General features: G+C 49.8%; 7 protein-coding genes and 2 non-coding genes across 9 annotated transcripts; 8 read left to right on the forward strand and 1 right to left on the reverse strand.

Moving 5' to 3' along the window:
• Positions 1 to 159: 159 nt before the first annotated feature.
• On the forward strand, positions 160 to 1,147 carry EDB82DRAFT_325486 (Cnl2/NKP2 family protein-domain-containing protein). The gene is made up of 2 exons (XM_025738512.2): positions 160 to 562; positions 622 to 1,147. Exons 1-2 carry the CDS (start codon positions 266 to 268, stop codon positions 880 to 882), a joined length of 558 nt encoding a protein of 185 aa, XP_025593265.2. The 5' UTR covers positions 160 to 265; the 3' UTR covers positions 883 to 1,147.
• On the reverse strand, positions 871 to 2,197 carry EDB82DRAFT_325479 (uncharacterized protein). The gene is made up of 3 exons (XM_025738513.2): positions 1,673 to 2,197; positions 1,149 to 1,566; positions 871 to 1,099 (listed from the first exon to the last, which is right to left on the reverse strand). Exons 1-3 carry the CDS (start codon positions 1,971 to 1,973, stop codon positions 1,054 to 1,056), a joined length of 765 nt encoding a protein of 254 aa, XP_025593266.2. The 5' UTR covers positions 1,974 to 2,197; the 3' UTR covers positions 871 to 1,053.
• A 516-nt stretch (positions 2,198 to 2,713) lies between these two features.
• On the forward strand, positions 2,714 to 5,384 carry EDB82DRAFT_515428 (transcription initiation factor TFIID subunit 12). The gene is made up of 2 exons (XM_025738515.2): positions 2,714 to 4,827; positions 4,880 to 5,384. The coding sequence occupies exons 1-2, from the start codon at positions 2,986 to 2,988 to the stop codon at positions 5,132 to 5,134; spliced, it is 2,097 nt and encodes a 698-aa protein (XP_025593268.2). The 5' UTR covers positions 2,714 to 2,985; the 3' UTR covers positions 5,135 to 5,384.
• Positions 5,385 to 6,159: 775 nt separating this feature from the next.
• Positions 6,160 to 8,008, forward strand: EDB82DRAFT_480619 (proteasome regulatory subunit C-terminal-domain-containing protein; the record flags this gene model as incomplete). Its single annotated transcript, XM_025738516.2, has 3 exons — positions 6,160 to 6,418; positions 6,485 to 7,809; positions 7,865 to 8,008. The coding sequence occupies 3 exons, from the start codon at positions 6,160 to 6,162 to the stop codon at positions 8,006 to 8,008; spliced, it is 1,728 nt and encodes a 575-aa protein (XP_025593269.2).
• A 569-nt stretch (positions 8,009 to 8,577) lies between these two features.
• EDB82DRAFT_t246 lies at positions 8,578 to 8,682 on the forward strand. Its single transcript has one exon. It is a non-coding gene; the product is annotated as a tRNA-Trp (tRNA).
• A 167-nt stretch (positions 8,683 to 8,849) lies between these two features.
• On the forward strand, positions 8,850 to 8,949 carry EDB82DRAFT_t247. The gene has a single exon. It is a non-coding gene; the product is annotated as a tRNA-Trp (tRNA).
• An 864-nt stretch (positions 8,950 to 9,813) lies between these two features.
• Positions 9,814 to 11,859, forward strand: EDB82DRAFT_436623 (uncharacterized protein; the record flags this gene model as incomplete). Its single annotated transcript, XM_025738517.2, has 1 exon — positions 9,814 to 11,859. The coding sequence occupies one exon, from the start codon at positions 9,814 to 9,816 to the stop codon at positions 11,857 to 11,859; it is 2,046 nt and encodes a 681-aa protein (XP_025593270.2).
• Positions 11,860 to 12,252: 393 nt separating this feature from the next.
• EDB82DRAFT_325920 (acyl-CoA N-acyltransferase) lies at positions 12,253 to 14,654 on the forward strand. Its single transcript, XM_025738518.2, has 2 exons — positions 12,253 to 13,682; positions 13,736 to 14,654. Exons 1-2 carry the CDS (start codon positions 12,537 to 12,539, stop codon positions 14,540 to 14,542), a joined length of 1,953 nt encoding a protein of 650 aa, XP_025593271.1. The 5' UTR covers positions 12,253 to 12,536; the 3' UTR covers positions 14,543 to 14,654.
• Positions 14,655 to 17,085: 2,431 nt separating this feature from the next.
• Positions 17,086 to 18,314, forward strand: EDB82DRAFT_325841 (uncharacterized protein). Its single transcript, XM_065607484.1, has 3 exons — positions 17,086 to 17,481; positions 17,599 to 17,917; positions 17,987 to 18,314. The coding sequence occupies exons 1-3, from the start codon at positions 17,370 to 17,372 to the stop codon at positions 18,201 to 18,203; spliced, it is 648 nt and encodes a 215-aa protein (XP_065463426.1). The 5' UTR covers positions 17,086 to 17,369; the 3' UTR covers positions 18,204 to 18,314.
• The last annotated feature ends 2,237 nt before the right edge of the window (positions 18,315 to 20,551 follow it).

Here is a 20,551-nt window from a genome sequence, read left to right on the forward strand (position 1 = left end):
GAAACTTGGCATGCCTGATTCAAACAAGGTCAGTTTAATGCTGTCTTTCAGTAAAATCCATGTAAATTGGTCCCGTCACTTTGCCGGTATGGTACTTGTTACAGTCATTGCAGTAGTCGGGTGGTGGGGCACTTAACGCGCTTCGCTTTCCCATCGCGTCGTGGTTGTATCCTACTCAGTGTCGACACAGCATCAATCATTAATCTAGCAACCGCAAAATAATCTTGACTCAGTAATTTGCCACACTGGTTCCTCGCCCGCCAAAATGGCACCTACAGAGGCTGAGCTCCTAGCCAATTACCTTATTCAACCTTCGACTCTGACCGCTATCACAACCCTCGAGCAGTTCAAGGCTCTCTTCCCTCGTCCGCTGCAGTCATCACCACAAGTCCGATCTTTATTTCGAGACCTACAAGCACAGCGTGCAAATGTCCTGGACCAAGTTGCTGAAAATATCGCCGATGAAGCAAAACGAAGTCTCGCAATGCGGCGGGAAGTCCTGCGAGCCAAGCGTGAGGCAGAACGAGAGGATGTAGATGCCGAAATTGAAATGGAGCGCGCAGTAGGTTCCTCTACTATATACGATTTAATCAGTATACTGACAATGGACTTCTTTGACAGCTTTTCGGCGATGCATCAGGAGCAGCAAGTGCCAAGCACACCCTCAATTCTGTTATTCCCGAGCTAGAAGGAGCAGCAGGCGCCCTGGAAGCTGAAATTGAAAAGTTACAGGAGGAAGAGGCAGCCCTGCTCGAGTCTGTGCAACAAACTGTAGGGGCGCTAAGCGATCTACGATACGGCAAATTCTCCAATGGGCAGATAAGCGACGAAGTCATCGACGGCCTAAAGAACGTCGAAGCAGCTTGCGAGAACAAATCATAAATCACTGGTCATTTCACTGACGATACGATGGGTTTGTACAAAAGGCATGATCATTCTTTTCGATAAAACTTGTCATTATTATGCAACACCTCAATACTTTTTGCAGGCATATACATGCTCGCTTGATACGGTTCAATCATTAAAGCCCATCAAGCAATTACCAGCAATAATTTATCGGGCGGGCTGAGCACCGTTCGCGCCTTGCATGCGACGGGACCTGTCCGATGTTAATTTTCATGGATCACCAGTGGAAGGGGAAGGCTCACATCATAGCGCGGCTGCCAAAAGACACAACAAGCATGAAAAGCCAGTTGGGAACGAGGTTCATGGCCCACATCAAGTAACCGAAGGGAATGGCCAGGCCATGCTCGGCCAGCTTGCCGTTCACGGGGTGGAACCAGGCGCTGGTATGAAGGTGGAACTCGTCCTTGCTACCAGAGGCCTGGAGGGCGACCAGAGTGTCAGAGGTGGTGGTGGTCACGTTGAGTCTCTTGCTGTAGACCTCGACAGCTGCGGGCTCAGGAAGCATCTCAAAAACGTAGAGGCTGGGAGGGCCAGCAGACCAGGAGTTGCAGAGGATAGGCTGGTGGTCGCAGTTCAAGTAAGCCATATGGGGGGTGTTGTCGAGGAGCGCAAACTTGGCAGCGGTCTCGTTGAAGGCCTGCTCGACAGCTCCGCATCGACCTTTTGTCATACGTTAGCTTGTGGCCAATTTGGGAGATATGGGGGACGAGTGCAAATCGCATAGCACGTAGAGTGTCGCGATTATGTCGCAGGTCATCAAACATACCATAGCAGGTCTTGTTTCCACCAGAGACGAGCAACCACCACTCCTCGGGAGTAGTGGCGTCAGCGGAAACAGGCTCGTAGAGGGTCTCCTTCCAGTTGTCCAGAGTCAAGACGTTGAGTCTCATGGCACCAGCCTTGGCCTCGGCGGCAGCAACGGGGTCATGGTGGGCTGGGTTAGGAATGTAGGAAGCGAACTGGCCGATGACATTCTGGAATTGGGCCTTGTACTGATCAATGGGAGAGTCCTGCGCGGCAGCGAGGGCGGGCAGAGCCGCGAGAACAGTAGACGATGAGAAGCGCATTATGGCGGATGATGAGAATTAATGACGCAAGCTAACTAATCAATGTCGGTTGGTTTTGAGGGAGATGGACTGGAGAGGAACAGAGAAGAGAAGAAGACAACACAACCCAGAAGAAGGATGGATGGACGGGATCTGGTGGATAAAGTAAAGACCCTGGCGGAAAAGCTGGACCGGAGCTGGACCCTTGTATCGTTGGGGATATCGGAGCTTTTCCTTACCTTGTCTATTTGCCAGAGCTTACAGAAACTACCTAGACTTAGTAAGTATTCATTTGCTGTGCCTTATTTGGCTAAAGCCCTGAAGAGCAAAGTGAGCTTACAGTAGCAATAGCTCCTATGAATGTTAGCCCGTTGATAGACAAACTCTAGAATGTACTTAAGCTCTAGCTTGGAGAGTATCACAAGGTGCTTTCTATATACTAAGGTAGATACAGTATTCTATTTAAACCTATGGGATCGTGTGGGATTGAACTGACCACGAATTGTGTATCTAGGTTCCAGGAGTTATCAACTCACCGCAGGAACCCGAAGCGAGCCATACCTACATACTGCAGCTCAACTCAAGATCCGCAATACCAATGATGACACATGACAACAAACAATAGAAGTATCGATAGCTCCAGACTTTCATGACAAGTGCTTCTGAACTAACCCAGATCGTATTAGACGATTTCCAATTAATGTGGCCCCACACGGAAAGGTAAGCAATGTTTCCCAACAAAGAGAAGCCAGTTGCAAAGTCATCATACATTTTAACCGATATTTCGCCGTGTCCTGGCACTGGCTGGACTGACTTCATTAACGCGTCTCTCCTTGTGGAGTTCGTTATTCACGAACCGCGGCCAGAGCTTGATTACACTTAGGCTGTCTGTTGTCTTAATTTCAGACACATAACTTTACGTTTTGTATACTTTGTCCAGATTGTGTTGTTATACCGTCCATATCGCCTTGCTCTGCTTTGATCTACCTATTTTATCCGATTCAATCACGACCTTGACCCTATCCTATCCATCATGAATCCGCAAATGGGCCAGCAAGGCCAAGGTCAAGGCCAACCACAAGGCCAGCAAGCCGCTGCAGGACAGCCCCAACAGCGTCCACCACCTATGTATCAACCGGGACAGATTCGAGCGTTGCCTACATTGAGCGAGGAGGAGAAGTCCAAGTATGAAGCCGGGTTACAGGGACTCTGGAACAAGGCGAACGGGTCACCTCAGAACAGCCAAGAACATATTGCAGCGCGACAGAAGATTATAGAGTTTTCCAAAATGCTCATCACCAAGATCCAGTCAAGGCGTACCCAGATGGCAAGCCAAAATGCGCAGAATCAGCAGGCTCGCCCTCAGCAAATGCAACAAAACGCCGCCGGGCAGGCGACACCTCAAGCACAGCCCCTGCAACAAGCAGTTGGCGCCACGGCTGGCAGCCAGACAACTGGAGCAGCCGCTCAACAGAACCGAATTCCCGAGCACATCCTCCAGCATATTGCAAAGATAAACTTCCGTGCACCCGCCCAAGTAGCGGAGAAATCAGGCGCCGACGCAAATAAATGGGTAGAGGAGATAAAGCAACGCTATACCCGGGCACTCATGACCATGGATAACAGCAAGCAAAAAGTTGCGCAGATTGACAAGCTCATTAATGAAAGAGCTGCTGCTGGAACGCCGTTCAAGGAGGACGAGTTGAGGCAGCTTCAAATTAGGAAGGAACAGCAACTCAAAGCACATTCTGATGCGCACAAATGGGTTGACAGCGTCCGCAAGCAACAAGGTAACCTGCAAGGCACTGGCCAGGCACAGGCACAGGCACAAGCACAGGCGGCACAAAACGCGGCGAGAGCTTCTCAGCAACCCGCTACAGGTCAACAGGCTACTGCAACACAACAACAGCCACAGTCTCAACCACAGCAGCAGCAACAAACTCAACAGCAGCAACAGCAACAAAGTCAGCCGCAGCAATCGCAAACTCAACCACAGGCTCCACAAAACCAACCTCAGGCAGCTCAAGTCCAAAACAACCAGAATAACGCTCCTCCAGTGAATGCTGCTGTCGAGGTTGCCAAACAACAGTTAGCCGCGGTGGGTCGAGCTTCCCCTGCCAACGGAAACCCAGGAGCGACACCAGGACAAGTGCGCCCGGCGCAAGGAACTCCTCAGCCCGGACAGCAACAACAATTACCACAAGCGCCAGTTCAGGTCAAACAGGAACCTGGCACTGCTCCCGCCAATCCTGCGATAGTTCAAGCAGCTGCGCACAATCAAGCCGGAACACCAACTCAGCAGAGCGCCCCGCGCATCCCTACACCACAGCAAGCCGCCGCCGCAGCTCCAACAACAGTGCCAGGTCCTCAGCGAGCTCTCAGTCACTCTGCTGCTATAGAAATGGCGAACAAGACCATTAACACTCCTGGGAGTGCGCAGCTGCCTGGCCGCCCTGCCGCAGCCGGAACACCAACACCAGGCAGCGCAGTGAATCAAGGCGTGATGGGGCCAAATGTTCCCCAGCAGCCGACTCCACAGGGTCATCCTCACGCACATCCACCACAGCCTCAACAAACACCAATGCAATCCAAGATGCCCATCCCCAAGGTGCTTCCTGACAAGGCCACTGCCGTGCCTCAGGGTGTTTCGGTCGGAGGCGGAGTGAATGCCGGACGCCCCACGATGACTCAAGGAAGCGGAACGCTGGGTGGTGTCATGAATCAGCCTGCGATGGCCAGAATTCCAGCCTACAACCACGAAGCCGAGGGGGATCACGTTTTGAGCAAGAAGAAATTGGACGAGCTGGTCCGACAAGTGTGCGGAGGGGCAGCCGAGGGGCAAGATGGAAACCTGCTCACCCCTGAAGTGGAAGAGGTAAGCATATTCATTTTCTGAGACTCGGGCGAGATGGCTAACTTGATTTCAGAATGTTTTGAATATGGCAGACTCGTTTGTCGACAGTGTCCTACATGCGGCCTGTCGAAACTCGAAGGAGCGCGGGTCTAAGGTGCTCGAGATCCGTGACATTCAACTTGTGCTAGAACGAACTTATAACATTCGTGTCCCTGGCTACTCGTCTGACGAGCTCCGTACTGTCCGAAAGATCCAGCCATCTACTGGATGGATTGCCAAGATGAGCGCAGTTCAGGCTGCCAAGGTCATGCCGGGTAAGGGCGAATGAACCACGGAATATTTGGGAAATAGGAGACGCTCAGGCGAACCAAAAAGCAACAAGATGTATTTTGCATTTCCAAAGATAGGCGTTGGGTGTATACCCGGAACAAACTGGCGTAATAGGGGTGGGTTTTCGGTCAGGTACGAAGGCCGATTCTCTCATTAGAGGGTACACCAGAATGCATACGATATTGCTTGCCATCCAAGAGAAATACTTTGTTGATTAGGAATATCGATAATAGAAGATCGTTGGCTTTGCAAAATTTCCCATTACAACTGTCTATGAACATCGCAACATAAATCATTTTACGGTGTAAAACTCTAGTGAGATTTAGTTCCATATCCCTCTTGACAAAGTTATGTCACTATGCTCGTGCGTTGATTTAGTGATAGTATTATATCATATGTCGTATAAATAAAATATGTACTTCGTTCTAAGTTTATATATCATGGTCTTGTTAGTGTTCCGATAGATTAGCATATCTCATATGAAATACATAACTCACTTTGTGATTTATGCAAGTCGCTAACTGCAGGCAACATTGAGACGTCACTGTTTGAGCCCCACAAAGCTGCCAGCTTATTAAGGTAGCGCCCTCTACTTTGAAGGTACTTGCTTGTGTAGCGGAACCACCGTGTGAACCAAGTATCTTTCACCCCAATTCAGTCTCTTTCCGTTGTCGCCTCAGTTGCCCACTGGCCAGTCACCAAGCCCCGGTCCCCATTTGGTGAGCTAGCACCAGCAACGAGCAGCAGCATCACCTTGAACCTCTCCCAATCTCATTACAAACTCACCACGACGATCACTGTCTTGACCTTGCCGACGGTCTTCCCCCTCTCGACAACCATCTTGTGCCTGAAATCTCGGTATATCGTTTACCGTTCTCACCAACTCCCTTTAAACTCAATTACGCAGACGCTGCGACAAGTCGAGGCGCGCGCACGACTCGATCTTCTGCCACTATCGTCATCCACAGCTCCTACTCCGATAGTTTCAGCCTTACTACTTCGCATCACACATAGAAACGCATCATGCCGCCCAGCAAGGCACCAAACAACAACGGCAAGAAGCCCGCCGGCAACAACGTTCAGAAAAACAAGGACGTCGAGATGACGGACAGCACAAAGTCTAAGGGCAAGAAGCCTGCCAAGGACGGTGATGAGGAGATGACAGTTGTTGTTCCTCCTTCCAAGTCGAAAAAGTCTGACAAGGCTGATGCCGAAGGCGACGTGTCAATGGGCGAGGAGGAGGAAGAGGAGGAGGTCGACCCTGTTGTGCAGACCATCGCAGGTGAGTAGAGCTTGTAAGAGCTCAACAAGGTCGGCTAGAGCAAGTACTGACATTACATTTCGACAGATATCAAGAGCAACTTTGCTTTGATAGACCGTGCCGTGGCCCACTTCGATGCCAGATTCTCCCTCCGCGCCCTGAGATCTATCTCCATTATTCGCAAGCGTTTGACCCCCGATATTATTGCCCAGGTCATATCCGAGGCTTTCCCTGCTACCGCCAACTCAAGTGTTGTCGTCAAGCCACTTCTAGCTGCCATTGAGCGCGAGGATGTTACCCTTGGCCGACAGAGTGGTTCAGAGATGGAAATCGACGATGCCAAGACATCTGGAAAGAACGGTTCCAAGAAGGAGGCAAAGGACCTCATTCCTGAGGTCGATATCTTCCTCGGCATCCTCGTCCAGGTCTACCTGTTCGACTCAAAGCAGTTCCAGCGTGGAGCTGACTTCTCCAAGTACCTTTCGGACAGAGTGCAGTCTCTCAACCGCCGCACACTGGACTCTTTGTCCGCCAAGGTCTACTTCTACTACTCCATCTTCTGCGAGCAGATCGCCCCTCTCCCTCCGTCTCCCCAATCTCCCGTGGTCGCCATTCGACCAACTCTCCTCGCCGCCCTTCGAACCGCCGTGCTACGCAAGGATGTCGACACACAAGCCTCGGTCATCGTTCTTTTACTGCGAAACTATCTCTCGACTTCGCACATTAACCAGGCTGATCTCCTGGTCTCTCACACTCAGTTCCCTGAAAACGCTGTCAACAACCAGGTAGCACGTTTCCTTTACTACCTTGGTCGTATCCGCGCTGTCCAGCTGCGATATACTGAGGCCCATGAGCATCTCACTGCTGCCACCCGAAAGGCTCCATCTAGTAGCTGCGCCCTTGGCTTTGCCCAGACTGCAACCAAACTCCTTTACGTTGTGGAGCTGTTGATGGGTGACATTCCTGACCGAGCCATGTTCCGTCAGCCAACAATGGAGGCTGCTCTCCAGCCTTACTTCTTGTTGGTCAAGTCAGTCAGAGTTGGTAACCTCGAGGACTTCGAGACAGCGATTGCTGATCATGCCGATACCTTCCGACGGGATGGCACATACAGCCTTATCCTGCGTCTACGTCAAAACGTTATCAAGACGGGTATCCGCATGATGTCTTTGTCTTACTCTCGTATCTCTCTTCGGGATATCTGCATTCGTCTCCAGCTTGGTAGCGAGGAGTCGGCGGAGTACATTGTTGCCAAGGCTATTCGCGACGGTGTGATTGAGGCTACTCTTGACCGTGAAAGGGGTTTCATGAAGAGCAAGGAGGTTGGCGATGTGTATGCTACGCGTGAGCCTGGTGAGGCTTTCCACGACCGAATTCGAGCTTGTCTAGCTCTCCACGACGAGAGTGTTAAGGTATGTCCATCCATGTTCACACAGACAGCAGCAAGCTAATCCATTTCTCATTTAGGCCATGCGATTCCCCATGAATCAACATCGTCTCGAGCTCAAGAATGCCCAGGAGGCTCGAGAGCGTGAGCGTGAGATGGCCAAGGAAATACAGGAGGGCGATTTGGACGAGGATGACCTCGGCGGAGAATTTGATGGCATCTAAGTTGGTGATGTCTGTATATCGTCTATCCTTGATAACGCATAGGGGTTCTCTTTGCCGACAGCATCAGCCTGCCTTACTTGGCTGTAATTTTTACTTATGACCCGTTTGGCGCTTAGAGTGATGGTGGTCGTGTGCCGGAACTCGGTGATAGAAGGGAGGGGTTTTTGAGGGGTCTAGAGGTAAACATGGCCCCCATGTATGTATTAAATGCTTGGTGCAGAGAAGTTGAATCCGAGAGCATAAATCCGCTTTCTCCATGTTTGCTCCGGGATCCTTGGTGATTTACCTGTGCCCAAGGATGTGTGCTTATGGCAGGTACTTGCTATAATTGAATATGCGAAGGTTAAGGATACTGTTATTTTGATCAAGTGTGGCGCCGATAATAGTGCAGTAACATCAGTATCAAGGTATAGTCCATGTCGTATCATTCTAGCTAGCCCCTGCACGAGGATTTCGTGTTCTTTCTCTATGTGTTAGCCCTTTGTTCGGTTAGTATGCTGTATGTTGGACGCAGCGTCTTTGTGAGACTCAGTATATGACCTGGCTTAATCGACTTTTTAATAACAAGTGGGGAGCTGGCGCAACGGTAGCGCGTCAGATTCCAGTGCTCTGCTCACTCAGTAGTTGTCCTTGGGGATTCCTGAAGGCTATCGGTTCAAATCCGGTGTTCCTCACATACCAACACATCCGCATCTTAACAGATGTGGCTTATTTCTTTTTCCACTCCCACCTTCATTTCTCGTTTTCACCTTTTTTTTTTTTTTTTTTTTTAACAAACAAGGATTCTCTTGCATCGTGTCCACTTGAGGCCAGTTTTCAATTGCTTCATACATCAAAACTTGGGGAGCTGGCGCAACGGTAGCGCGTCAGATTCCAGTGAGCTGTCTAACAGCTTCTTTGGGGATTCCTGAAGGTTATCGGTTCAAATCCGGTGTTCCTCATGTTGTTTCTTTTTGTCTATTGTTCCGTTGATATTGTAATGTCATGTGTTGATTATTATTTTTTGACTATTATATTTGTAGTCTTCCTTGCCAGAAGTATATATCATACGCGGTGACTGATTCATGTATTCTGTGCTTTAAAGAGTGAAGGTTGAATAAAGGTGGTAAGAATATATACATCGGAAGAGGAAATAGTTGCGAATTCTTCTTACCCTGAAGCTCTGGTGAAAGTCCTCGAAACACCAGTCAGTACATGTGAGGTGGGGACAACAGCTTCAATATCTGCCACGACTAAAGCGTCAAGGACATTACAGGGCAAAGCAGGTCCTTACTAGGCAGATCCGGATATACAGTATCATTTCATTACTGCGAGTTGACAATCTCACGCCCTTGTATCGACAAGTGTGGGTCATCCATGTGGTTGCCTACGGTAAGATGTTGCTGAGCCCCGATCTTTATATCAGATCACCACTTGAATCTCACCGATACTAAGAACAACTCACCTTAAAGTACGGTATCTAAAATGAGAGGCTAGTTTGTTTCCATGCAATCGTACATGCCGAGTTAAACAGAAGCCGATCGAATCTCAAAGCAGCCTGATCAAAGCTCGAGGTTGACTCACGAAGTGGAAACACGAGTGACATCAATGCCGATTTACGCCCTGCACTTGACATATCTCCAAGGACCCTTACTCAAAGACATCGGTACCCACATGTAAGGCTGAATGAAACCAGCCTTTGATATACCAATCTATAGTTGATTAGCCGCTATATAAGTGACCGCCGCTGCTGTAGTATAAGCCCAACTCACAAAGACACCAAACTAAAGCTTGACATACAAGAATCCAAACTTGCAACCTCCGATATGTCTACTGCTACCGAGTTGCGGCCTATTGAGCCGCCCTCGTTCTCCATCTCATCCCAACACGCAAATGTATCACCTCCATTGAGCAAACACAACGACACGGTTAACATGGAAGAGGCAATCCGCCTTGCTTACCTCTGCCGCAAGAGTCTCATCGACCTCGACCAGCACTTACCCGGCTTCAATCCTTCTCATCCCTTCACTGCAGATGAGATCATTGCCATGCCACTGAATAAGCATCGTATCGACGATGCTCTACATGACCTTCCTCGTCGCAAATCTGCTCGCCACAACTTGGCCGTAGCTATTGCCCCGATGCTTTATCCTGTGCACGAAGGTTCGCTGACGGCCATTATCCGCTTTGATGCGGACCGTGTACGCCTCCGTGCTTGGGCCGCCCTGCAGCGACGATATGACATGTTGATGGCCACTATTCGAAACGGCCACACTACCAAAGGCCTGTCCAGCGGTGCTGCGCCTGGTGTGCAAGCACCTGTCTGGGCTTCCCGTATCCTGTCTCAAGGCGTCTGGGACCCTGCAAAGCACCCCGTCTCTCTCGACGGTGTGCCAGCCATTCCCATGCCAGTCGAGATCGCCCACGAGGCTGATCTTGCCCCGTTCTTGAGCCATCTCGAGAACGGCGGAACACATGAGCTGGATGGCCACGAGAAGGGTTTTGAACTTGACGGTGGACGAGGTGAGCCGTACTATGGTGTCAAAGGCGCTGAGTTCCGTAAAGGTGTAGTCTACGAAGATGGCCGTATGGACCTTTGCAAGATGGTTGTTGGCCCCGACCACATTGGCAAGCTGATGGACTCACTTCGACCAAACGAGTTCGTCCAGCATTTCCTTCTGGGCAATAACATCATTGGTCCCGTCGGAGCTCATGAGATTGCCAACTTTATTATCGACCTCCCTGACCGAATGGACACTTGGTATCTTGCTGGTAATTGCATTGATGGACTGAGCTTCAAGATTCTTGTCAATGCCATGGTAAAATCCGAGGCCATCACTAATGTTTGGTTGAAACGCAACCCGCTTGGCCCAGACGCCTCGGAGGCTGTGTATCGCCTAATTATCGGCGTCAAGAATTTACGAACACTCGACCTTGACCAGACCCAACTCGGCGATCGAGGAGTCGCAGATCTTTTCAGCCGCTTGGCTGGCCATAAGATGCCCGAGGGTGCCAAGCTTCCCCTTAAGCACATCTATCTCAACGGCAACGGAATCTCGACTGCAGGCGCCAAAGCCATTGGCAAGTTCCTTTTGTCGCCGCACTGCAGCTTGACGTCCGTTTACATATCATCAAATCCATTTGGCGACGATGGCGCAGACGCCCTTGCCCAAGCACTGCCAAAGGCACCGTATCTGGCTCGATTGCTCTTACAGTCGATTGGAGTCAGCACCAAAGGTGCCATTGCGCTGTGCAAGGCTGCTACTGGACATCCTACACTCGAGGTGTTTGATCTTGGCCAGGCATACGCTACCCAGGATCTCGGTCAGGCCTACAACTACATCGAGGATGGAGCTGTGCCTGCAATTCAGAGCTTGGTGCAGACAAGGAGCCATCTGGCTTACATCAACTTTGGACACATGCCAATGACACCCCCGGCAGTTATGGCCATATCGGAAGCAGTTCTTAAGAGCCCAACCCTCGTCTGCTTCTCGGCCTATTCGGTTCTGCCAGACCCAAGCCTCAAACCGGCAACCTTTAAACCCACAGTTGACACTCGTTTCGCCAACCCAGCTGAGCAGACCAGGCCACAGATCGAGTTGAACAAGGCCGTGCAGGATCATCTTGTTGCCAATGTAAAGGTCCGATACGGTGAGGATACATCGTACAACCAGTTCATGGAGGAGGAGCGACGATGGCTCGTCAGCGACAAGACTGACGTACGCAAGATTGACAGTGTGTATCGTAACCGTGATGCTGGACTTGCTCGTCGTCGACTACTGACCTTGATTAAGAACTGGGAGGAGGGTGATGAGACTCTGGACCGAGTTATGAGTGCTCATGCGCCAAGTTGCTCCTTGCGCCGACACTGATTTGAGCAGTGCCAAGCGTATCAGAGCGAGCATTTACTCAAGCTCAGGCGGTCTTGATTGAACCGGCCAAATGATAGATAGTAGTCAGTCCTTACCGTTGATATAACTCGTATTATTTAGTTAGCATTAGTGGTACTAACTCAAATTGAGAATGAAACCCAAAACAATATTGTTTTGAACTTTATCGTGTTACTTCCGAGTTTCTTAATGATTGACTACTATTGTAGGTATAGTAGGATGGGATATAGAAACTCAACACCAACACTCTTTTGTTTTGTGGTGGTTAAGGCTGCTTTACAAGAAGTGACTTACTAGATGAAACAACAGAACAGACCTGCACGTGATAGCGTCTTTATTCAATGCACCTGCCGCATGCATACCATCCACGCGTCGTGTTTATGCCCTCAGCTTATATGAAATACTTTAAACCTTGATACTTAGTATATACCACATTTAGATTTAGCTGGATGCCTTTATTCCTTCTTCGACGATTTATATAACAAAATTCACGCTACATAATTCAAGCCCACCCCATTGCAAATCAATCTTCTATTCACATCTCCAGCATACGATCTAAATCAAACCTGCGTTCTAATAAGCCCTGTCGCATCAAGAGAACTTTCTTCCCATTTAACTCCTTCTCGACCACATTCTTGAGTCAAGAGGGTCGCACAGCGATGCCTCAAAAGCGCAAGCGAGCAGAACAAAACCCCGCTGATTCCGATTCTCAGCAATCCGCTGCTATTTCTGCCTCCGCACTCAAACTCAAAACGACCTCTCCTAAACCCACTGTCGCGCGTCGAGCAACGCGTCAAACCCCGGTCCCACCGCCAGCATCGTCAGCACAGCTTCAGCTTCAGCTTCAGCCTCAACCTCAACCACGCACTGAAACTGCTGTTCTGCCGCCTTCAATACCGACCTTATTGTCCAGTTCACCAAGGACGACTTCTCCAACCCAGAATCGCAAGCGTACACCGATAACCCGTTCTCAGCCGTCCAAGGCGCAATCCAGTACTGCTGCCGCCCCAGATCAAGTGCCATCGCGATCGCACATATCCCCTCCTGTACTGCGATGGGCTCCGCTTGAACAACCAGGCACAGCAATAAGGCCTCCTTCAGCAACCATGACAGCCGTTCCACCTCCACGACCTACTGTTGCTGGTGGTCGTCCGCTTTCAGATTTAGTAGCGCCTGAAATTACTTATCACGTCCCTCATTCGCATACAAACTCATTGCAGCGACATTCAGCTCTTGTCCGACCTCATGGCCCTACAGCGCAACCACCGCGTATGCTCGAACGACCGCCGCCTCCTACAGTCACACCAGTCCACCCTCCAAAACCACCTCAAGCCCCATCCGTACGCCCGCCTCTGCGAACCGACCGCAACATAGACAAAGTCGTTCTAGGTAATATGTGCTTTAGCACGTGGTACCCCAGCTGTTATGGAAAGGAAGTGCTCGGCGAGTCATCAGGGCATCCAGCCAAGACAGGCAGCAAAGAGGCAGGCGCCAAAGGCCAGGTCACTGGAGGTACATCGCCACCCGCAGTTGATCGTCTTTACGTCTGCCCCAGCTGCTTTAAATACTCCAAGGAATTAGTCGCATGGTGCCATCACGTTCATGTATGTGAGCGGAAAGCTCAAATACCAGGACGTAAGGTCTACATTCACCCGCAAGGGCGCAGAAAGATTCTGGTGCCGTATGATAACAAGGCTTCTGGACCCAAGCGGCGGAAGGGAGAAGGAAACATTCGATATGCAGAAGAGTTGGTACAAGACGAGGGAGAATGGAGCATTTGGGAGGTGGATGGTGAGAAGGATGGGGTAAGCTCACATGCTGCGATTGATCAAGCCACAATGCTAACTTAGTCCCGCAGCTCTTTTGCCAAAACCTGTCGCTCTTTGCGAAGCTCTTTCTCGACAACAAGTCTGTGTTCTTTGATGTTACGGGCTTCAACTACTTTTTGCTCGTCTATACACCCCCGGCACGGCCCCCGCTCATGTCGACAGAACCTGAACTCCCACTCCCTCGCATCATTGGTTTCTTCTCCAAAGAGAAGATGTCATGGGACAGCAACAACCTCGCCTGCATCCTTATCTTTCCTCCATGGCAGCGCAAGGGCCTCGGCGCCCTGCTAATGGGAGCTTCGTACGAAATCTCGAGAAGAGAAGGAATCCTGGGCGGACCTGAAAAGCCTATTTCGGATCTTGGCAGAAAAGGCTACAAACGTTACTGGGCTGGCGAAATCGCAAGATGGCTGCTAAATATCGAGTTAGACACCAAGAGCACTGAGAACGAAGTCCTCGTAGACCTCAATGACTGCAGCAAAGCGACATGGATTCTACCCGAAGATTGTCTGCCGGTGCTGCGAGACATGGGTGTTGTTGAAGAAGCAGGTATGGGTCCTAGTAAGCCCGAGGAGAAGCTTGTCAATGATGCAGAAGCAGAGGAAAGCAAACACGAGGGGGCGAGGACTTCGCCTGCTGCTGACGGAGTTGATAAAGGTGTGGTTACAGTGGTAAAGACAGTGCCGCGAGTGCGGATAGACAAGCAGGCAGTTCGTCGATATGTGGCAGAGAACCGGATCAGCCTGGAGCGTGTGTGCGATCCTGCCGGGTTTGAGGAGGGCTACGCGATCAAAGCGCCCGAGTTAGTAGAAGATGAAGTGGAAGAGGAAGAGTGACGGCGATGTCGGGAGTGGTGATATATGATGCAAGCATAGATAGACAGTTTAGACGCTTCGGCAATAGTGATACCCCCTTGTTCAAATCAAACAACCTTTTTCTCCCTGAACTATGATGATGTTTCAACGTTTTGATGTAATACACCTGTACAAATTTATCATGCAATTGAGTCTCGGCATGTCTGTCCTAGAGTGAATGTCATAATGGGTTCTGGATGGTGGCATGTCTATTTTTCGCCCATGCCAAACCGAAACCCGCCAGGTCTTTGGGTGCATATTAGTCGAAGCGGTGTCGGTAATAACACCAAATAAGTCAAGAGCGTGCGTTTTTATGTATGTTTGTAGCATTTATGAGAACCAATGGCTCTATAATATACACCAACCTGACGTGGCTCTTTCATCGATTCTCATGATACATCTCTTTCAGTCACTACTGTATGTACGTATATCTATGTGCTTTCCAAAAGAGGCAAAGAGCTTGGACCAAGATGTCAACTTTTGCACAGGGTCGTCCGAACGAGCCCATCCCGATTTTGCCCTTGTGTGAAGATGTTGACTCTGGCACGCCCCCCTTGGACCGAAAATTTTTCGCCGATTTCAATCTGTCCTACTCTGACGGTCTACAGTCATGCTGATGAGCTTTTGTACCATGTAGGCCCTGGTCACCCCAGACTACGCCATGGTTACTAAACCGTTGTTCTATATGTAGTCTTGCCTTGCAGGTATGGGGATTCAAGATGAGATTCGAAATATGGGGAGGGCTCCTCTGAATCTGGTTTCAAGATTATGTTTTGGACCGGCTGAAGAGATGTACTGTCCTGCACTGTCCTGCACCTCTACCTAAGGCAAGGCTGCGAGTCTGCCACAAGGCTGTGCACAGTGCCATGTTTTTTGTGAGTGTCCAAGGGCTTCAATCGCTCGTTTGTTGCGGCTTTCTTGCAATGGAAAAAGGCTGACAATCAACACTAATCTAAAGTGTAATACTGTCAGATCTATTCAACACTGACGTTCCTACGAAGTTAATTGAAACAGGGTAACAACAGCATAAAGTTTGGAATGATCTCCCAGGGTGTTAATTGGTATGACGGCGTCACATAGACTTTATCATGGCTTCTGTTCTTATGAGGCGCTGCAGCCATCCGCGTTAGCTCAAGCCGTCCACGCACTGTCCTACCATCAGTGAAACTTATAGTGAGATTTTCATGCCAATTGCTGCTCGATTGAGCTGAGTAGGAAAATTTTTCCAGTTCCCCAAGGACACATGGAAAGGTACCAGACCCACTATCAGTCGCCAACTTTCAACATCAAATCTCCATCTTGCCGTCTATTGATTGATATGAAAAATACCTACAGTCTCGAGTCGAATTGAGTATGAGATTCTTCATGAATCGATACTAGAATCGCATCATAAAACTTTGATATCTGTAGAGTGCGCTCACCTTGGATACCAACCACTTTGAAGTTAACAAAACCTGACGTCGTAGTACCAACAGCATTTCACGCACTGTACTATGCAGCATTCGTCGAATTTCATATACATGATGAGCTGTGTCAATCATCTCGATAGTCCTCCTCTATCGCTGGGGGTCTTGATTTCGTTTGACCAGCTTCTGATCACCTCTCGAAATCCACCCACGTGGAATATCTCTCGATTGATTTGATCAAGGCATTTTGTGAAGGCACTGAATTCTTGACTTAGTACCGCGTCACATATGCACACTGTACATATTCTAATATGGAGGGGTGTGTTCTTGGCCTAAAATTGTTAGGACTGCCACTCTGTTCATCCAAGTCAGCCAATCAAGAGCTGATTTCGGCAACCTTCTGTTTCCAGGTACCAGCCAGACAACCCGCCATGGTATCGATTCTTTCGAGATTGTCACTTAGCCTTGGCTAGACAGGTGCAATACCTGTGATTCAACAATGATTGAAAATATTCCCCGAGATATAGTAATTTCTACCATTGATCCCCTCTTCAATTCGCTCGTGAAGATGGTGATACACAACATGAAGACGTTCACCCAGCCGTTATAAACCATTCAAGCTGTTGTTTTACTGTCTCGGAATTCCGCTAGGCCCGTTCGTTGTCCGCTGCCCGTAAAACACTCACTGAGCCTTGGTCGCTTTAGTCCAAATTGGTGAGGGTCTTGGTTGTTCCGGCTTTGTCCCTCCTTGGTACCGAAACTTCTCAAGTGCGTGTTCCATCGTCGGCCCAACCCCCAGCTGGCGTTCGTAGTTGTGCCTCGCCCATGATTCATGGTCCACCGCCAAGCGCGTCCCTCCGACTGTAAAAGCCTCAGGCCTGAAAGTCTTCTCAGGCTTTGTAGAGCAATCACAGTGCAGGATTGCTGTAGCTCACCCCACCCGATTTCCCCCGAAGGCTAGACAGCCCGTGTAGAGGTTGAATCTTTGGGCTGATTCACACCCGTGATATCATGCCCATTCCCATCATTTTTCAGCGCTCTTGCGCTGTTCAACAACCCTCTTTTTTGTCTCATCTGGATGGTATTTCACCCTGATCTAGTTGTTGATTGAATCGCCATTCTCACCCGGTTTCTTCGTAACAATATATCGTTCGGATTGTTCGTTGCTGCTCTTTCTCTCAAGCGTTGCCCCGGCTGACATCCTCACACCCCCTGGTAATATCCACCCGTGTGGGCCCACCTATCCTCACTTTCTTCCCGGCTCCAGACGCTTTCTCTCTTCCCTTTTCCTTTTCCCACTACCGCCCTGTCTCGTGCTGAGCTCCGTATCTCTTTTCTTTAAACCTCCCATCAGCCTCTCCCTCTTTCAACCATCAACCATCTCCCCTCACAAATCAATCACAATGGCCTCTTCTCGTGTCTTCGCCTCTCGCCTGGCCTCCCAGATGGCCGTCAAGGCCGCTCGCCCTGCTGTCCGCGCCCCCGTCGCTGCTGCCAGCAAGCGAACCATCTCTGGTAAGTTTTTGATGCGGCAAAATTTTTCTTCGAGCTCAATTGAGCTCGGTGCCGAACCCGACTCGATCGAACTTCGCCCATCACGATCAATGAACAATTCGCTCACAATCGATTAAGGCGCCAGCCCCCTCCAGGCCATGAAGCGTCAGACTCTTCTCCAGGCCACCACCCGCAACGCCTTCCAGGTCCAGCGCCGTGCCTACTCCTCCGAGATCGCCCAGGCCATGGTTGAGGTCTCCAAGAACTTGGGTATGGGTGCCGCCGCCATCGGTCTTACCGGTGCTGGTATCGGTATCGGTCTTGTCTTCGCCGCTCTTATCAACGGTGTTGCCCGCAACCCTGCCCTCCGTGGTCAGCTCTTCTCTTACGCCATTCTGGGTTTCGCTTTCGTCGAGGCCATCGGTCTTTTCGATCTGATGGTTGCCCTCATGGCCAAGTTCGTAAGTCAAACCATGATCTCTACCGGTCCGTGCACCATTGAATATTTACTGACATCTGTACGCAGACTTAAGTTACTACCCAACCCAATGGGTAGACTCGTGCCGAATGATCGAGTCAACGACACGGAGGAGGCTGCCGAGCGTTGTGCATTATACCGTGTCTTGAAAAATTCGACATGGGTGCACTTGATGCCGGCTTGCACGATAGAGGGGAGGTTGTCTTGTAATAGACGGGATAGAGAACTGGGATGGACATTGATCATGGACACTTGCTATGATTAGAGTTGGGGAAATTCTGCATAATTCCTCCCAGGGATCGACTTGTAAAATAAAAAGCCTCATTCATCCCGCTTCTTCCAATGCATTAGGATATTTCCTTTTTTTCATCACTCAATGAATTGCCTCTCCAAGAAGAAAGAAAAAGATCTTATCTCAACAAAGTTCAAATTGAAGTTTCAATTGACTTTCAGGTGATGACATCGTTCCGAGTAGCTCCTGTTATGCATGAGAGCTTTCATGGACATGAGGCATTTGCTATGCCTGAGCTCCCGTGGGCCGGTGCCGGGATTTATCGACATGCTAACCGGTCAGGCTGGCAGACACTCGTCTTGCCAGCTTAGCCGAATTGACCCGGACTTGATCCAGAATTGTCCCCTCGAAGCTGGATGGATGCCTTGAAACACAGGCATGATGCTGAAGTTTCTTGTGCGATGTGAAGTCTCCACACGGTGCAAAACTTGCGCTGTTAGCGTGAGTCGCTAACTGTAGCGCACTGACATAAACCAATCGTGAGTCGTAGACTCGTAGGCGAGTCGTTCAAGTGGATTGAAGGAAGACTCAATGACCCAGGTGAATTGATAGTGGAGCTGTTGTGAGGGTATGTAAAGAAACGCAAATCCACCTGATAATATTGTGTCGAGTTGCCCTGAGCAGTTGCAGTTGTTGAGCAGGTGCTAAATCCCAAATCGAAATGCAATGGCCTCGGATCGGCGCCAGTCCGAGCAATCCATCTGTGTCGATACCACATCCAGTGGCTTTTAATGACTACCGAGCACCATAGCCACAATACGACCTATCAACATTTTGATATGCTGTGTACCTTGTGCACAGCGTGACGACCATGCGAACGAAACGAACGAACATATGAATGACGAAGCACTGTGAAAGCTGCATTGGCCGATAACGAGTTGTCCTGATAGTGAACACTGAAGACCCCTGATGCAGCATGCCGTATTCTTATGTGTGCATCAATTGATTTCGGTATGAACTGTCAACCGTGAGCGACAATTCTCCGTGTTGGGGTTTTCGAAGAATCCTCGGAGCAATCGAAGGAGCAGCATTTTATATTAGTAACAGCGCAGTACCCGTATCGACCGACCGACAGAGTCTGGGCATGAGGAAGGATATATGTGGCATTTTCAAAACCGAGGTTTAAAGACGGTTCAAATGAACGAGGGGAAGGATGAGGACGCATCGTGAATGAGAGATCAACCGTACGCCATCCTGTTCCTGACGAGTCTCTTGAGATCGATGTGTGTGCAGAAATGTATGGGAGGGTTTTACCTTATAGGCGAGATCTCTTTCGGATTGGCTCAGTACGAGGAGCAACAGGTTGAACAGTGAAAGGAGAGGGCAGGCGCCCATAAGAATTCGACATACTAACCTGAGTATAAGCTCACACGTATATGCCGTGCCTTTCTTTGTAGAAGAGCATGGTTCTGGTATAGTATTAGTGCGCTGTCATGAGTGCTCTTCTCTTTCTCGGGCCGTACTCACATTCACAGACTTGGTAGGTCGCAGTTTGTTTTGACCAAGGTTCACCCCCTACTCCACCACGTTCGAAGCGTTGGCGTCGTTTGGGCAGTGTAAGCCACTTTGAACGTCGCAGCACCATGGTGGCTCGAATCCATCAGTATTCAACAAACAACATCCAACGATCAAGGGGAAGATGAAGAAGAATAAGAGAATAAAGAGGACCAGACGGCTGCATCTTGGGTTTCATCTCATCTCTTTCCCCTCACCTGAATCACATGACCCAAGAGGTCTTGTCTGGCAACCCGGCCCCCTCTACTTATACAACTGTGTCACATCACCAAGGATATTTAGCAACTAGGCCATTGTGTATGCAGGGCGTGGCGGTGGAGTCGGTGGCCGCTGGGTGTGGGAGAGAGACACTGGATCGATGTCTTTGGTATGCGTCGTGTTTCTGGGAACCATAAGGTGAGACTCGGTTGAAGGTTGTCGGCCGGATGAGGATTTGGAAGCAAAGGTAAGAGCGGTTGTCATTTGAGAGAGAGAAGGGGAGAGAAATTAAACAAGGAAGTCGAGGTGTTATTGACCAAGCCAAGTTTTGAGTAATGGCCCAGGGACAGAGTAAGATTATCCGAGTCACAAAGATGAAAGTGAGGGGAAGACAACGCCGTGGCTGCCGTCCAAAAGATGAAGGGGGCAATCAGCCGAATAGAGGCTCCTGCATTTGGTAGGGACGCCTGTTGGATGGCACCTTCCCAGTTCCCGCGATTGGTTATGCTACCCATCCTACACCGCGTGCCTTGAACCTTGGACATTGGGGTGGCATTCAAGCCCAGCCGTCAGCAAACCCAAATGGCTGCGTAGTGATTGTGATTTGT

Source organism: Fusarium venenatum (genome assembly GCF_020744135.1).
Source record: "Fusarium venenatum strain MPI-CAGE-CH-0201 chromosome Unknown EDB82scaffold_4, whole genome shotgun sequence".
In the NCBI taxonomy this organism is placed as follows: domain Eukaryota; kingdom Fungi; phylum Ascomycota; class Sordariomycetes; order Hypocreales; family Nectriaceae; genus Fusarium; species Fusarium venenatum.

Excerpts from the sequence above, each read along its gene's own strand:
- EDB82DRAFT_325486 (XM_025738512.2), top strand. The coding sequence starts at position 266 with ATGGCACCTACAGAGGCTGAGCTCCTAGCCAATTACCTTATTCAACCT. Across the intron at positions 563-621 it reads AAATTGAAATGGAGCGCGCA|CTTTTCGGCGATGCATCAGG; the intron begins GTAGGTTCCTCT and ends CTTCTTTGACAG.
- EDB82DRAFT_325479 (XM_025738513.2), bottom strand. The coding sequence starts at position 1,973 with ATGCGCTTCTCATCGTCTACTGTTCTCGCGGCTCTGCCCGCCCTCGCT. Across the intron at positions 1,567-1,672 it reads TGGAAACAAGACCTGCTATG|GTCGATGCGGAGCTGTCGAG; the intron begins GTATGTTTGATG and ends GTATGACAAAAG. Across the intron at positions 1,100-1,148 it reads TTTGGCAGCCGCGCTATGAT|GTCCCGTCGCATGCAAGGCG; the intron begins GTGAGCCTTCCC and ends AACATCGGACAG.
- EDB82DRAFT_515428 (XM_025738515.2), top strand. The coding sequence starts at position 2,986 with ATGAATCCGCAAATGGGCCAGCAAGGCCAAGGTCAAGGCCAACCACAA. Across the intron at positions 4,828-4,879 it reads TCACCCCTGAAGTGGAAGAG|AATGTTTTGAATATGGCAGA; the intron begins GTAAGCATATTC and ends ACTTGATTTCAG.
- EDB82DRAFT_325920 (XM_025738518.2), top strand. The coding sequence starts at position 12,537 with ATGCCTCAAAAGCGCAAGCGAGCAGAACAAAACCCCGCTGATTCCGAT. Across the intron at positions 13,683-13,735 it reads TGGATGGTGAGAAGGATGGG|CTCTTTTGCCAAAACCTGTC; the intron begins GTAAGCTCACAT and ends TTAGTCCCGCAG.
- EDB82DRAFT_325841 (XM_065607484.1), top strand. The coding sequence starts at position 17,370 with ATGGCCTCTTCTCGTGTCTTCGCCTCTCGCCTGGCCTCCCAGATGGCC. Across the intron at positions 17,482-17,598 it reads CAGCAAGCGAACCATCTCTG|GCGCCAGCCCCCTCCAGGCC; the intron begins GTAAGTTTTTGA and ends CAATCGATTAAG. Across the intron at positions 17,918-17,986 it reads ATGGTTGCCCTCATGGCCAA|ACTTAAGTTACTACCCAACC; the intron begins GTTCGTAAGTCA and ends ATCTGTACGCAG.